At 40.1% G+C, this 16,717-nt stretch overlaps 1 protein-coding gene across 4 annotated transcripts; it reads left to right on the forward strand.

Moving 5' to 3' along the window:
• The first annotated feature begins 5,797 nt into the window (after nt 1-5,797).
• On the forward strand, nt 5,798-13,046 carry LOC116266270 (leucine carboxyl methyltransferase 1 homolog). Of its 4 annotated transcripts, none has more exons than XR_004175317.2 (14): nt 5,798-5,982; nt 7,067-7,155; nt 7,258-7,400; nt 7,665-7,712; nt 8,155-8,236; nt 8,335-8,437; nt 9,356-9,476; nt 9,606-9,653; nt 10,338-10,421; nt 10,522-10,586; nt 10,722-10,773; nt 11,287-11,441; nt 12,638-12,676; nt 12,808-13,046. XR_004175317.2 is itself a non-coding variant. In XM_031647416.2 (13 exons), the coding sequence occupies exons 1-13, from the start codon at nt 5,915-5,917 to the stop codon at nt 12,850-12,852; spliced, it is 987 nt and encodes a 328-aa protein (XP_031503276.1). In that variant the 5' UTR covers nt 5,800-5,914; the 3' UTR covers nt 12,853-13,046. The 4 variants fall into 4 exon arrangements, 2 of the variants coding, with proteins under 2 accessions (XP_031503276.1, XP_031503277.1); XR_007575104.1 differs by having other exon boundaries at nt 5,799-5,982; nt 11,323-11,441; XM_031647416.2 differs by lacking the exon at nt 11,287-11,441 and having other exon boundaries at nt 5,800-5,982.
• Nucleotides 13,047-16,717: the final 3,671 nt, after the last annotated feature.

The following is a 16,717-nucleotide window of genomic DNA, read 5'->3' on the forward strand; positions in this document are numbered from 1 at the left end:
ACGGCACCACCACCCCCTAACCCACCCGCACCAACCCCCCCCCCCCCACACACACACACACCACACATACCAATTTTCCTTGCCTCTGGAGTCCTGGACTGCATCAGGACTTGGATGGACATCATGATCTTAACTTAATGCAGGCAAGATAAAAAAAAATTCGGAAAAAAAGACCCAACCAACCCAGACCAAATACAATCACATAGCTAAGGTTAAAAGGTTTCTAGAAGGAAGGGCATCGGGTGGTGATAAAGGCCATTCATTAAGGTGATCATCATCCACATCATAAGGCAAGGCTTTCAAAGAAATGCCACACGGGAGAAAGTCATCAGTCGTGGTAACCTCCTGGCCGCTGCCATTTAACTTTAGCCTTCTGTAGTTACTGAGCTCCAGATAGTATGACATAATGAACAGCTTTTTGCAGGCCACTTTCCTTCATAGCAATCATCAAGATCTCACCATCTAGCACAACGTAAGAGCTGAGGTTGAATCCACTCGACCAGTGGTAGCGTCCCGTTAATCCCCTGAACACACTCATACCCTCTCGGCTTAGTCTTCCAACACACAGAGGTCCATGAAGTCCTTAGCAACAATGGATGATGCAGATGGAAGCATCCTCCCACCTCCACCAAACCCAAATGATGATCTCAAACTTCGTCCTTGGTGCACCTCATTGGGAAGTCAGCCCTCCTGAACTCCTTCTGGATACCAAAAGCCATCACGAATCCCAGAAGAGACAGCAACAGTTTAGGAAATGGTGCTGTATCATAAGTGTTAAGGCAAGATAGAGTGGTGCATATGTTATGATGCTGTATCATAAGCGCCACAGTTTATTGAAATCATTATGAGGGGGAGGAATACACATACAACAATAATGCGACAAGTGAATAGACCTGCAAAGCCTCTAGTAAAGCTAATGAAGGGACTCTGAATTTTGCATCATGTCTCTAAATTGCGAATCTAAAACCGTAGCAGATATCAACTAACAATATCAAGGGATCCACTCATTGGAATAAAACTTAATTGGCAGCTTTTTCCTGGTTCATATACTGAGGGTAAGAAAGAAGGCTCTGCATCATCCATGTTACATCAGCATTTTGCACCAGCTGACTCAGAACAGATGGATCAGGAAGGCCACCATTTGACAGAAAACTGATTTAAGCTCATCAGCCTTCTGGTAAGCAACAACATGATCATGTTTCTTAGCATTCTATATGACATTAAAAATCATACCTCACTTAAAATTGGACTTCAAGAGAAAAGAAAATTGTGGACAAGAGTCACTTGAATAGCATTGATTGGCTATACCTATAGACATGCAGAACATCACATGATCAAGCTTTATCTCATTAATGTTAATGTAAACCCAGGAGGACATCTATTTCAGCAAAAGGTGCAAGGGAAGTTACTTGAACAGCATTGACTGATTCTACCTATAGACATGCAGAACATCACATGTTCAAGCTTGATCTCGTTAATCTTAATTTAAGCCTACAATGATGTATAGTTTAACAAAAGCTGCATAGTGCAACGAGCAAAGCTAAGGCTTTGCAAGGGTGCTTTGACCTAATGCCATTTCAAGTTGTGAGGCCATTTTCCCCAATTTCGTGTGTACAAGCAAAGTAACTTTCAGTAAAGCAGTCACTGAGTCGCAACACTTGCCACTAAAACCCCCACCACTAATTAAAACTTCTACGATGAAAAGCTGTAAAAACAGTAATAGCCACACATCTACCACATCCCTATTTGACTTTTCCTTTCTAAAAGGATTTCAAATGGAAGGTATGGCTCAACCTCGGACCTAATCTAATTAGTCTACATGAAGACCCATCACCCATGTTATTGGAATATTTGAACAGACAACTGAAGCTTACATTTCCTGATCACTACAAAAAAGACAAAAGGAGCCTATAAGTACAATTAACTCGTTACCTATGTTCACACGAACGTCGTCATCAACCTTGATGCAGAATCTGGATCCCACATTGCAACAACAGCAGCAAAGTGTGCCTGCCATTGCAAAAGTTCAAGATATCCTTTAACAAGGTCCTATGCATCAGAGAGGGAAATGAGGGTGTTTTCATAAATAGATAATATAATGCAACAAAAAGGCGAAAACTCTAAAAAAGAGTAGATGTGATACTTAAAGACAAAATATGGATCAAGCAATTATAAATGTGAAAAAAAAATAAGTGCTGGTATTCCTTTTTTTGCATTTTCAAGGACAAATCTCTTGTGCAAGTAGGAGCTCACATTTTACATCATTTTTGGTGAAGCAGCAAGGACAACCATTTCACAATTGCAGCCCCATGGTGGGAACACCACCTTGTAACCTATCCATTGAAAAAATGATCCTTGTTGAGAGTATTTTTTTCATCTTTTGTATATTCTCAGTTGTGAGTGCATCCCTTGCAAGACAATATCTTTCACTACCTTGCAATGAACTTTGTGAAGTTGTCCTGTCCGTTGAATGAACTTTTGTGAAGTTTTATGAGGCTGCGAACACCACCGAAATGTTTGTTGAAATGCCTAGATGAGCAGTCAGTAAAAAACAACCTCCATTGTACAGCTGATCCTTGACCTTGCGGCAACATAAATATTTGATGACAGAATATGGTTCCCTGCATTGTTTGGCTTAATAATGAAGAGACGTCTTGCAGCAATACAGTGAACTCTACAAGCACCTAAAAGTGACCCCTAGGCATCGGCATGTAGCTCTACAGGCATGATTTTATCAGTTCATATGCATCCTTTAGAGGGAGTTTGAATTCGTTGGAACACCACTAAACCACGCACTCATTGTGGTCTACAAGTGGAGTTATACTATAATCCTTACTCACGCTCAAAATAATGAAACCCTCCATTGAACGACCTAGCACGGCTAGACGCTGCAAGCACTATGGGGAATGCAGTAGCATCTGGCTCGATGCCCAACTTTAGCATATGGAAGAACAGTTCAATAGCTCCCTTTCCCTGGCCATGCAAAGATAATCATAGCATCAATGCAGAGTATGATACCAAACATTTCCTCTAAATCTTATCTAACAACTGCATGCTCTGTTCTGTTCATGTTCATACATTAGTCATGCATCCACAAGACCAGCCATCACTTGAGCCCTCAGGTCCATACAGCCTCACCAGCATAACAGCCAATCCATCTGACTAAACACCACCTAGCCAATAGAGGATACGCAGATATCAAAATCAGCATGACAAACTCGTCAAGTCTTATGCTTTTAGACTGCATCAGAAATAAGATTTCAACGACCTCATTGGGTGGTCCATTATGCACGTAAACAGCGATTAAAGCAAACCAAGAGAACAAATCCTTCTCACCCAGCTGATCAAACAAAGACGTTGCATACATCATACACTGCCTCTTAGCGTAGCGGTCTATCATTGTTGTAAACGATATTACGTTCCTTGAAGGCACTTTACCAAATAATGGACGACGTGCCACGCCTATTTCGCCTAACCGAAAGGGCCGATTGTTCACCTCATGCTCGAGACGAGAAGAGAGGGTCTGACCACTCTTCTATCTGCCATGCTCTGTTGACTGGGAAGGAGGGACGATCGGAAACAAGAGCTACAGAGGAACTTTTTGCAATAAGAAAAATAACAACGTTTCTCATCCATCTCCGTTAATGGAGGTGGTAGTTTGTGAGTTCTCGTTAAAAGTTAAGCACTTCTGTGTTCCCCTGTAAAAGTTGAGGGCTTCTTTGTTATTGGCACAAAACTTAAGTGTCCATTTGTAATTTTGTCTATATTGTATGTATAGGTGGATGCCCTGGCCCCTCCGTGTGTGTGTGTGCATGTCTGTACCAGTTTGAGAACATGCATGTGTAAAAGCGATTCGATCAAATCAATATCATCGTAACGACCACTCTCAGACAGCAGATCAAAGCATTCTCACGCGAAAAATGAACGAAATCTCCGAATTGCTTGAACGAGAAGAAAATTCCTGTAAGAGTTGTTCTCAATTGACAGGATGTACATATATTGGGCGTCAAGTTTACCCCAAAAAATGCAGGGACGCTTCCACTCACAAGACCAATATTTCTAACTTGTGGAACAGCAACCAAGCGTCAATAGTTAGATTATACAGAAAATTCAGGTAAAGATCAGATCTTTATAAATGTCTTTAATCCATAGAATCTGACGTGGAAATCAAACTTTCGTAATTTGTTTCCTATTTTGAAACGGCATGGATCAATTTATGCAAGTAAACTAAAAGATGCATATTACTGCATAAAAGGCTATGCAGTTGGCGCCTAATCTACACAACACAGAATACAAGTTTGTCCATCTAGAGATCTTGGCCATCAATAGATCATATGTATAGACGTGGATGCGCTGGCCACTCCGTGTGTGTGTGTGTGTGCATGTCTGTGCCAGTTCGTGCACATGCTTGTGTAAAAACGATTCGATCAAATCAATATCGCCGTCACGACGACTCTCAGACAGCAGATCAAAGCATTCCAACCGAAAATGGAATTAAATCTCCGAATTGCTCCAACGAGGAGAAAATGCCTCCACTGGACATCAATCCGCAGCTAAAATAAACAACTGGAGGAAGAGCAACTGAAATCTAGACCTACCTGAACCCACAGCGAGAAAAAGCGAACGTTCTCGCCCCGCTTTGTCCCTCAATACCTGTTGCTGTGCGGATTGCAGATTCCTCGCGCCCTTAGCTGCTGTCTCGTGGGAGAAGGAAGACGCTGATCTCTCCCGGCAGGAGGGCGAAGCTGCGCGCGGGAAGACCCCTGACAATTTCGTGGGAAAATTTGACATTCGAAAGGCCGGCCTTGAATTTGATTTAGGCTCGACCTCACCTGGGTCGGCGTTGTTAATACGGTTCCTTGCCAAGCCCGTTATCCGTGCAATACAACGAAGAACTAGGTTTAATAATTTTTTTTTTATTTTGAAACTTGAATTGGTTTTGTAATCGTCTTAATTTTCATGCGAAATTGAAATAATGTACATGTAGAAACCAATCTTTAATTTTGTTTAAGGAAATCTTTATAAATTTGCGTTCCACGCTGTTACCGTATCAACAACTCGCCAATTTCAGGCACGAGCTGTTAGGATTAAACTTTCACTATCTTCATGGTTGTAATAATATTCATTTCTCCTTAATAAGTGTTTGTACATATTTGTTTGCAGTTGTATGCAAAATCTGACGTCCATTTATAGTTTTTATTATTTGATACCAATATCAAGGGGGTATTTTGCTAATGACAACATTAACAAACTGTTTTATTTTATGTATCTACATAAAATATTGTGGTAGGTTTGTGGAATGTAACATCCTGTTTCATGAATTTACTTCAATATCAAATCGATTTATAAAACAATTTGTAACTGTTTCCAATGCCAAAAGACCTCCCAACAACTTTGTATTGAATTAAAACGCTACAACATTGAGAGATTTGCCCTCTCATCTTAACCCCAAAACAACTTACATGTAAGTCATGAACACTTACAATTTAACACGATTCAAAGCATGACAAGAATATGTTCAATTTTATCTGGATTACCAAGAGTAGCGGCCGTTAGCGTCCGCCCACATACGTGTATGTCCAATAACTTTTTATAATATAATTAAGCTGTTGCATAATTAATAAATATCTCCCTCTTTCCATCGAATGATTAAAGTTCATAGAGAAATGAATTGAATGCTTTGTTTGAATAAAAATATGGTTTGAATTAACAAAATAATTAACAATGGGAAATCGTTTAATACAAACCGGATACACTGGGCGCCCGATCATTTGCGTCTACGCTCGTCAGTCTTCTACGCGACTCCGGAGCGCGGCATCCGCGTCGTGTACCTGAAATATTAACCCGGGAGAAAAGGGTGGGAGCGGGGAGGATTCGGGTTTCCTCATCTGGGTTTGGCCAAGGAGATCAGGACATGGCGGACATCGGGGGCAATACGGCGGCCGTCCAAGCCACCAACGACGATGCCTCCGCCAGTAAATTGTACGATCCTCATTCCCTCTTCCTCTCGAGTTCCATCTGCTATCTTCCTGCGGTTCCCTGAATTGTTAAATAGTATTCGGTTTAGTTTTTCATTCACTGGTGTTCTTTTACCCGATTCCCAGCGCCGGTCTTTAGGGTATTCTGCCTGTTGTTTTTTTTTTTTCCTTCCCGCGAAAGAAGAATCAGTGGAGATCAAATTTGAGTATGCGGTCGTCTATTGGCATCCTTTGGAGTTCGGAGAAGTCGGTAAATCTGGATAGGATTGAAGAGGACGGCAATGATCGGGGGAGAAGCGAGTTGCTTGTTGACGATCCGATCTTGCTATTTTTTCATATGGTGCAACATGCGAGGTTTTATGTCGTTGTTCTAACGTCTTAACTTTTGTGGCTTGCGGATTTCTCTCCTGACTAGCCTTGGCGCATGTATGCTGCAATTTAGTGACTATACTATCGACCGAATCTGTTTATGATGTGTCAGGAAAAAGCTGATACGACTTTGTTAAATTCGATGCTTCCTTGCCGGTTATGTAACCCGCACGCATCATATTCATATAGAGACACAAAAAATAACAGAACAGGTACATCATCAGAGTGTTGTGGGAGTTTCATTCAACGATAGGGAGCCAGAATTGGTTGGTGCTTGGTCGAACTCATAGTTGGGTTCAAAATATTTCCAAGATGAGTTTATCCAACAAAACGGATCTTCATATTTTGCTGAGGAGTTAACATTTGAACTAGGGACGTCTGCTTTATGCATAGCACTATAGAAACTTATACCGGAACGTCACGCAGCCATTCTGGTCTGGCCAACGAGGCAGAGCCTGATATCAAATATGAAATTGACGACGTTCAGCAGCTCACATCTACCTCTTGAAGAGATCTGTACTGTCTTATCTTATTTATCCAGTTATTCGTTAAGGTTATTTCTTTTTCTTTTATTGTTTTTATAAAGAAAATTAATTGCGGTCCTGTGTAATCCGTTTGTTGGGATAGGATTATTTGTTTGTTTAGAATGTGCAGCCGTACTACTTGGATAACTTTTGAGTAAAAGTGTGGTTTAAAATTTGATTTTTGGTTGCATATAGATCTTGTGTTAAGAAGGGATACATGAAAGATAATCACATTCAATTATTCGTCCGAAGACCCATCCGGAGATCCCCAATAATCAATCGTGGTAGGGATGATTTCTGCTTCCATTTTAGGCTGCATGATGTTTTACGTTTTGACTTTTGACTAAACTCTCTTGCGGGTAAGCACGCAAATTGTTTTTGTGAAGGTTACTATGCACGATGGGCTGCTCTGAGGAAGCTTATGTTTCAATTCTTGAACTCTGGACATGGTAAAGACGCTGAAAGCCACGCCAAAAAACAGATTGTCTCTCTTGGAGCTGGCTTCGATACGACCTTTTTCCAGCTTCGGGTATGTATTTCTTCATTTATATATTTATTTGGATATAAAAGGACTGAATTGGCACTTTTGGCTGGTTGCATACTTATTGCAACATGTCATGCTTTTGCAAATATGAAGCATCAGTTCCAAAATCTTAATTTGCTTTATGTGATAAAGTGTTCTGCATTTTTGCTGTTCTTGAAATGCAGAGGTTAAGTTATGAACAGAAATGTACTTCATCCCATAAGAACTCATGGACAATTGTTTAATTCATCTATAATGGCTTCTTTGTAGGAGGATGGTAATGCACCTGATCTATATGTGGAGCTGGATTTTAAGGAGGTAGATTGCTCAGGACATTCATATGTTAGGTTTGGGTTTAATAGTGCAAATTGTGAATCTCTTGCGTGGTGCTTACTCACCACCCTAATATTGCATTTTGGGTTCAATTTATGCAATTCTTAACAATTGGTTGGTGTTCTATTTATGGGAAGTCTTGCTGTGCAATGAGTGTTTTAGCTTTGGCTAGAATGTTAGGGCCACTAATGAAGGGAACGTAGATGCAAAAGAAAAGTTTTCTTGCATCCAGTCTCTTCATGTTGTGACTCTTATTTAATTTTCTGAATATATTTCATCTTGCTCAACCATACTTATAAGAAATCAATTTCCTCTTCATTCTTCATATTGAATTATTTCTGTTGAAGTAGGAAATTATTCTTTTTATTTTCAAGCGAGGTCCTGTATAGGCTCTGAACAATCTTTGATACCTTGATGGCTTGTTCAGGTAACTAGCAAGAAAGCTGCAATTGTGGAGTCCTCTAAACAACTAAGAGACCACCTTGGGGAAGAGGCATCTATTTCACATGGTCATTTCTTTTATAGATCCAATGCTGCTCAATATGTGCCTTCACACGAAGTTTGGAATTTTGTATTATAGCCAATTAATTTGGGATTTGGACTGCAGAGAGAGGGGAAATATTAAGTGAACATTACAAGCTTCTTCCTGCTGATCTCCGGGACATCAAACAATTAGATCCTGTCCTGGAGAAAGCTCAGCTGGATTGTAGGTGAGCAGTATATCCTGCTTTGTGTTTGGAATGTTTGTGCCAAATGACAGTTCACTTTATAGTCGAGTGTGTATGATAAACGAGGGCTTATCCAACTGCTTAAACAAGATTATTTACTTTAAGATCTTTATGCAACTTATGAATGCAATCATGTACATGTTGGATATACAATGTGATAAGAAAAATGGTGGATGATTTTGCTAGTTTTCCACTATGCTGGCCAAGACCAAGTTAAGTTCTTTTAAATTATTTCCTTTGTATCATGAGCAGTTGTCTTTGCCACTATGCTGGCCAAGACCAATGGGTTGTGTATCTGTTGGTTCATTTAGGTGGCTTAGGGAAAATGAATAGCAAAAGATATCATTTACAAGTGTTTTAATGAAAGATGATGAATGTGACTTGTGTGGTTAAAGAGACTTGTAGTGTTTTAAAATTGCAGCTTTGAGGAGAGAAAGCTTATTCAGAAAAAAAGAAAAAAAAGAGAAGAGAAGAGAAGAAGATTTAGATGCAATTATGTCAATACAGTACACATTTTTTGTAAAACTCCCATACATTCACATTTGCAGGTAGTAGCCTGTAAGACATGAAAGCCGCTATGGACTAAGTTTTGAGAAGACATTTTTCTAGATCTTGATACAAGAGATGTTTTCCTTCAAGTGCATGGTTATTATTATTATTACTTACAGATATTCTTATAGGCTGTTTGAAAGTTAAAAAGTAGATCCTTTTGGGATATCAAGATAATCAGGGATTTTTGGTTAGGAATGCGTGAGGTCCTTATGGATGTCTTCTTCATTCCTTGTTTTATGTCTTGATATACTTGGGTTTTGAAGGGAGGTCCTTAAAGATGTTTTAGTAGTTTGTGTGATCATATGTTGGTCCATTTTGTTTTTATTTACTTGCTTCTGTTGTTGGCAGCTTGCCCACATTCATCATTGCAGAATGTGTTCTAATTTACTTGGATCCAGATGCTACACGTGCTGTAGTTGGTTGGTCTTCAAAGACATTCTCCAGTTCTATATTTTTCCTATATGAGCAGGTATGTCCCTGTCCATCCAGCCAAAGGAGTTCTATACTCACTTTTATTTAAACACATGATTTTTATAGTCACTTTCCTGTTTTAAGGCATCTAGTTAGTAGTTTAGTAATTTGTAGCCGTTGATAACAGATTCATCCAGATGATGCTTTTGGACACCAAATGATCAGAAATCTCGAGGTAGCAATTTTCTTCCTACCATGATTCTGAAATTGCTTTCCACGACAGAGACCATGTTGAAGATTGTCACCTTTGTTTAACTGCTAATCCTTAAATTGTTATGTTGCATTAAATGTCTACCTATATTGGAACCATATAATAATTTGTTCTGTTGGTGGCTTAATATTCTTTAAGTCTTTGCACGACAGTCCTTGCTTGAGTTAATCTGTATTTTAGTATATTCCTGCTCACTTGCTATTTTGTTCTATCTCTATCGTCTGCTGGAATTTTGGCGCTCACGAACCGAACCCACTCCTCCCTTCCCTCACACATACATGAGATCGATACATTGGCTAAAGACTGTGCTGTACCCTTTGGTTGAGTACAAGTCCGTTTCCCCTAGCGATGGACCATTTCTTTCTAAAGTACTTATGTCCAAAGCCTGGTTTTGGCTTCCAATAGCTTAGCATTATTTTATCTGCTTTTGTATGCAAAAGTAGTATCTTTTTCATCACATGCATATTAAAATTTACAGAAATTACATCTCACCATGTATATTTTAGAACAATATGGAACAAAGTTAGTGTCATATTTGTCAGTAAGCAGCTACTATTTTTGTTCTTAGTTGTATACTATGTGTTTGCAAACTGAAAATTTCTGAGTGATGATCTTTTGTAAAAAATTCCATGTTTATCTTGTTTGCAGAGCCGGGGATGCCCTCTTCTAGGTATTTATGCAACACCAACTCTAGAAGCAAAGGAAAAGCTTTTTCTTGATCAAGGGTGGCAGGTAGGTAGTTGTATATGTACATCCTGCACATTGGCTTTTTATCTCGTGCATGATTTGTTGATCTACTCTTTGGTGCACTACCATGTGCGGTTTGTTGCAGAGAGCTGTTGCTTGGGATATGCAGAAGGTCTACAGTAATTTTATTGATGTCCAAGAGAGACGAAGGTAGCTGGAGGAGCTAAAATGCTTTTCGTTCATCTTTAATTTCTGTTGCATCACTCTTTGAGAGCATCACCACTTGCAATTTGTTGGACTCATGTTTGGCACTTTTTCTTTTTTACATCCTTGAATCTGGCTCAGGATCGAGCGGCTGGAGATATTTGACGAATTTGAAGAGTGGCATATGATGCAGGTTAGTTACATTAAGGACATGTTATGAATGTGAACTGGTGTATGATCTCAAAACTTCAGTTGAGTTTCTAGGGGAAGAAAATGGTTAGGTAGCTGATTTCAGAATCCAATAAATCTCCTAAAGATGGAAGCGAGTCCATTGGCTCAACTTACTTGAGTTTCTGGGGGGAAGGAGTAGACAGGTTGGTGGGCTGCTTCCGTGTTCTTCCTTCCTTTCTTCTTTCTCCTGGGCTGGGTGGCTTCATCCTAAGATGCCCTAGTGCTGAATTGAGGCTCTTAAGTTGTTGCTAGCCTGTGTTTGCATCCTTTAGATGCAGATCTGAGCCTGTAGAAAAGTTTGGTCGAGGAAACCTGTGTTAGATAATTCGGAAGAAAGATGCTTCTCCTTTAAGAATTTTTTCAAAAATATGGGCATATCGAGTATGTAATGCATATGAAAAGATAAATTCTTTAAGCACGTAAAATGGTTTCAGTTTAAAAATTGGTTTGTTTCTTCGAGCTAACACTTCAGCAGTATCTGCACTGTGACTTGGGTCCGAGTGCTTACCAGGTTTGAAGGACTCCACACTGGTCTGGAAATTCCCAATGAAATTAAGGCTTCCTAGTGGAGATCATGGAGTACCTCGTGCCTGAAATTAGAGGCTTTGGCATAGCCTAGGAAGACCCAAAGTAAGAATTATATTTTGAGAAGCCGATTACCGCCTATTTCAAGTCCTTTTAATTGTCCTCCGCCGCTTACTGGAGCGAGTTTTTGTTTGCATTTGTGTTGGTCCATGCTTGCATGTCTTAAACCAGGTGGGAGTTTGGATCTTAGGTTTTGATGATCCAAAGGAACGGAGCTTATCAGCATAGTTTTATTGGCATCATTCGCGTGCTTGTGTGGGGTCTGGTTGGATTCTCCTTTGATTTTCACTCTGCCTGATGTGGACATTTTACTAACCGCTGCCCTGTCGACCTGGCATCCGGATGGTTGGTGTCTGGTGCCTGGCCCTAGAGATGTTATCTTGCTGTGTATGCCCTGTCCGGCGTCCTTTTGTTACTTTCAACTTTTCCCCCCTAGTACCATCCAAACCAGTCACACATCTTGTTGCCGGGGTTTTTATGGCAATGAATAAGCTGAGAATAAGCCTGATTTTTTTAACCAAATCACCGGCAAATGCTGATGGATTTAGTTAAATGAAATGCAAAAATTTCAATATAACTGAAAATCAAATTTCTTTAGAAATGATAAATTGCTAGTGTGATGATGTGCTCAAAATGGGACAGGTCCATTAAAAAAAACGTGTTTTTGGGTGAAGGACTATGTATCTTCTAAAATTGTGGTTAACGTAATTATGATGCGTTTAGAAGAAAATTGGAAATGTGCAGCTGATGGAAAAACACGTCCTCCACCGTTCTTGTTTTCTGGTTTACGTTTCATGAAAAATGATTAAAATGTTGGTAGTGTATGCGTAAATTGTCCTCATTGAGCTGAGCTCGTATAAGCTAGTGTTGTATGGGATAAGGTTGCCTATGCATGTAGGTATATTAAGGTTTTTAAAAGCGAGTGGGCAGGTGATCCCTAGCTGGCTCTACCACTGGCCTTTACCCTTGACTGTCAGCTGTTTGATAAAAGGTAACTTTAAGCCTGCCCATGTTTTCATTCTTTAGTTTGATAGGGTTAATCAGTCTGGAGCTACCAACGGTTCTGCGGTAATTTTGTATCTATATCTGACGGCCTGCTAAGGCCAGATCCAGATCCATATAAAAGAGACAAGGCTGAGCTCTGTCTCGTTATTTGGATCTACAGGACTACAGATAGTGTTTCCGTTTTATGTACCAAATTCTGGTCTAATTGTTTAGGCCTTATTTTTGTTCTTTTGCAGGAACATTATTGTGTGGCCTACGCGATCAACGACGCTGAGGTGAAGGAAAATTTCCGATGACAAATCTCTCTTTTTCCTCGTTGTTTCCTTATGAAACCGTTTTTTGGCAATCAGACTGCTTTTCCTCTTCCTTGATCTCATTTTCTTTGTTTTCTCTTCTTCTGTCACAGGGCATCTTCGAGGGATTTGGCTTCACAGGCAATCAGGAAGCCTAAAATATGCTTGGGTTGATGAGTTGGGATGAAAATAACCGGGTTGCTCTCTCTCTTTCTCTCTCTCATATTCTCAGTCACGAAAAATTGCTGCTTGATTTTGGTTGGGGATGGTGTTTGGAAGATTGTTGTTGATTTTGTAGTGGCTGACGCTTGTGCAAAGTAAGTGTTGGATGCTTCGATGATGTCTTTTTTAACTCTCTTAATGTTTTCCTTTTTTCTTTCCTAACGTGCGAGTGGACGGGCGGCTAAGAAGCTTTACACGGCCAATAAAGGAAGGGGGTCCCTTGTTGCTCACTGAGATTATTTGAGGGGAAGGGCCCGCGGGGTGGGAATTTTTGAAGTGAAGGTCGGAAAGGAGATTTTCTTTGTTCCCCTCCTTTTACTCCTTTTTATTATATGTATTTCGTTCTTTTCTGTTTCCTTTATCTTGGCACTTTTTTCTATCGTGGTATGGTGGAATTTATGTTGGGTTGAAGTTGAAGATGTGGCTGGAGATTGAAAACGACTCCCTTCGTCTCCAAGGCATCTTGTGATGAGTCAGAAAATACGGCTTCTAAGTCTGGTCCCGGTGAGCAGGATGTAAACCTGAGATCTGTTTCACGGCAAACCACTTTGAGTTCGGGTGGAGGTCGGTCGGACGTTGCACCTTTTTTAAGCTAAGGAACCACTTTTGGGGTCCAAGCCTTTGGCCTTGGTCGCCTCCCCAATATTCTATGCGAAGTTGTCTTCGTTGCGAGTCTTTTCGATGATTATTACTGGAGCCAAGCAGCTCAAATGGCCTATAAAACTACTTTTGGTCCTTACCAGTTTATTTATTTATTTATTCAAAAAATAAATCTTACCGAGAAAACGACCGATAAAAGCAATATTTTCGATTTGAAATCGGTTGGGCAACAGACCGATACCATGCGTATCAATACGGCATTTCGGCGATGTAGTCGTATACTCAGTTCACTCTACCGCGGCATCGTGGCCCCGTGGTGCCTGCCTGTGGTCCTAATGGGATCCAGCCGTGTACTGACAAATATTGGACGGGACTCAGTCTGACGTGGACGGTGATGAAAAGGCTAGGAGAAACATCCGGGGCAGGGGGACAAGCGTGAAAAAGCGCACCACCTTCACTGCTCGGCTCAATCCCCTTCGCCTTTTACGCCGGTGGGAGACTACTGGTCCCGCGTGGTTGGATTTTGGAAGATCCAGTTTCTCTTTGGCAAGCCGGCCTGATCATGATTTTGGGGCTTGCCCCATCCCTGACATTTGACCCCGGGAAGAAGTTTAAAGGTTCACTGCCCAGCTATGGAGGTAGTGCAGTATCGGTCTTGCATGTTCCACCTCGCCTATTTTATTTGGAAAAGGGAGAGGGAGAAAAGGATGGCCCTGAAGCCCAGAGTATATAATGTAGGGGAACATGAATTGTTGGTTATTGGTAAGGTAGCAAAATGGGTGGATACGGTAAGGGCGTCATTGCCATTTCTAGCTGTAAGATGCTAATCTTAACCCCCGCTTCCAATGCAGTTAGGCAATCTGGGTCCAATCTGCCTGCAAGTAGCTGTTTGAGAATCAAATTCTATAAAAGAACCACATTGTCGTCCTGCTTGTAAAGAAAAGAATGACGTTTTTTTTTTTTTTTTTTTTAATTTTCCAGCAAAAAATATGCGTGTATATATATGTTAAATTTGCTAAGTTGGAGTAACAAGAAGCTGCTCTAAATCTTCCTGTGCGACCACCATCATCAGATTGTGGCGGCACGAAAAGAATTGAGCCATAACAGGCAAGCCACCTCCTCTGCTTACCCTGCAACTACATATTGCCCTTGCGGAGATGAAGACCCGTTGCAGTCTACCCGACCACCACCACCACCACCATCTTCTTCTTGTTTTTCTCTTTCCACAGAAGGCAAATAATGTTACAATTTGCGCTCAGACAAGGACCATTTGGTTAGCTGTCCATGTGAGGGAGAGAATCGGTTCAACACTGCAACAAGCTGATTCCTGGTTCCTTGGCCTTCAGACAACAGCAATGGGCCCCTTGCGGATCAGCCAAAAGAGATTTTCCTCACCTTCTATTCTCATGTACTTAGGTCAATAATTTACCTCATTCTAAATGTTACTTCATTTGAATCGGGGCATACAAATGGATTTTTCTGACTTCTTTTCTGTTAACGCCATCGTTCATATAACTATTTGGAATTTCATCTGCAACTATGTTTTTTCATAAACTTCAAAGATAGCTAGGCGACGTAAATCTTCCAGATGAAAACTATTTTTTAATTTCCCCTTTACAAAATACATTTTCAATCTGAAGACTGTAATGAATCTATTTGATCATTTCATCCTGCTTGAGACAATGCACAAGCATGAATTTTAAATAGGCGTGAATCTTTGCCTCTCCCCCCATCACCCAAGCCGATCAGATACTGTCACAGGCATTTTCACCATTTCTGGATCAGGAAATTCTCAGGTAATGTAACCCCAAGTGCTATGTGCATGCAGAAAGACAACTTACAATTCTGACTTGCACGTACCGAAGCTTAATGGAAAAGGTTAAAAGGGAAGGTTACGCAAGAATTGAACAGTATTTGTTTCCCTCACTGTTCAAACAATGAAAAGTTTACAGTAAAGCAGAAAGTGGCGTCGATACATGCTCTCACGAAAGGTGACAATTCCTGGTTCATAATTGCAGAACCAACAGTGATTTCTTTTTTCTTTTTAAAGAAAAAGGATCCCGAAATGTAAGAACGGAAAACTATATATGCGCTCTCCTTTTTTTGTTCTTAGCAGCTAGCGTTCTTTTCTCACGTACGACTTGTTGTCTGAATAGGTCTGAGATTGGCTCGCGGAAACGGTAAGAGCTTCTGCCATTTTTTTACTAATTACCATATTTTAACTTGATTTTGCATTCAATTTATCCAGTTTAGGGGAGTGATTTAAGAGTTCTATTTTATTTGAATCTAATCTATTTCTACTCCTAATTTAAGCTGATTTGCAGAGACTTTCCAGGTAGAACTGCCGGCTCATTTGCTTTCAGTTTACTTCTCTGGTTTGATCTGCTATATACTGACAAGTAGTTGAGCCAAGAGCTTTCTGACACACGAAACAGAAAGTAGATTGAAAGCAAAACCCGAACTACCAAATCTTTCCACAGTTCTTCATATAACAGATAACACCAAAATTTAGATGTGCTTTCCAAGGAGTAGCATATTGTCCTCTATGAGGATGCATGAGACATGAATGATGAATTCGTTTAGATATTCAAACGTAAATCTTTAATTTATACAAAAATTATACAAGAGTGTGGTAAATTTAGATAGATTTGCTAAACGTGTTGAATGTGATGAGGCTTCCGTAAGCTACCCGAATCTGGTAGGAGGAACATTAAACCAAGATATAAACAACAGGAAGGAATGGGTCGGTTGAACCACGAATGAAAAATTCAAATATTAGTTTAAAAGATGGGTTTTTCCCGAAAAAGGAGGCAAGCAGAATCAATGCGATAGTACAGTCCAAACACAGCTGCTCCACACAGAAAAGAAGCTAGCTTTGGTAGATGGTGTGCAACTACTTCCAAAACTTGCTCCATTCATTTTCCTCCCTTTTCATTCTCTTTTACAATATATATATATATATATATATATATATATATATGCCTTAATTATTTTGGTTTAGAGTGGTTTAGTTAGTACAAATTAAACTTGACATTTTTGTATGCTTATACGTTTTTAAAGGGGTGAAAATGAGCTGCTCACAATCCTATTAACCTTTTAGCTGTGTTACTGTGAAGCATATTTTACACTAAATAAAGATTAGTAACCGTTGGTAATTTTATGTGTTTCAAACCCAACTAAAAAAGCAAGTCTTTATGAATT

This window comes from Nymphaea colorata, chromosome 12 (assembly GCF_008831285.2).
Source record: "Nymphaea colorata isolate Beijing-Zhang1983 chromosome 12, ASM883128v2, whole genome shotgun sequence".
NCBI lineage: Eukaryota > Viridiplantae > Streptophyta > Magnoliopsida > Nymphaeales > Nymphaeaceae > Nymphaea > Nymphaea colorata.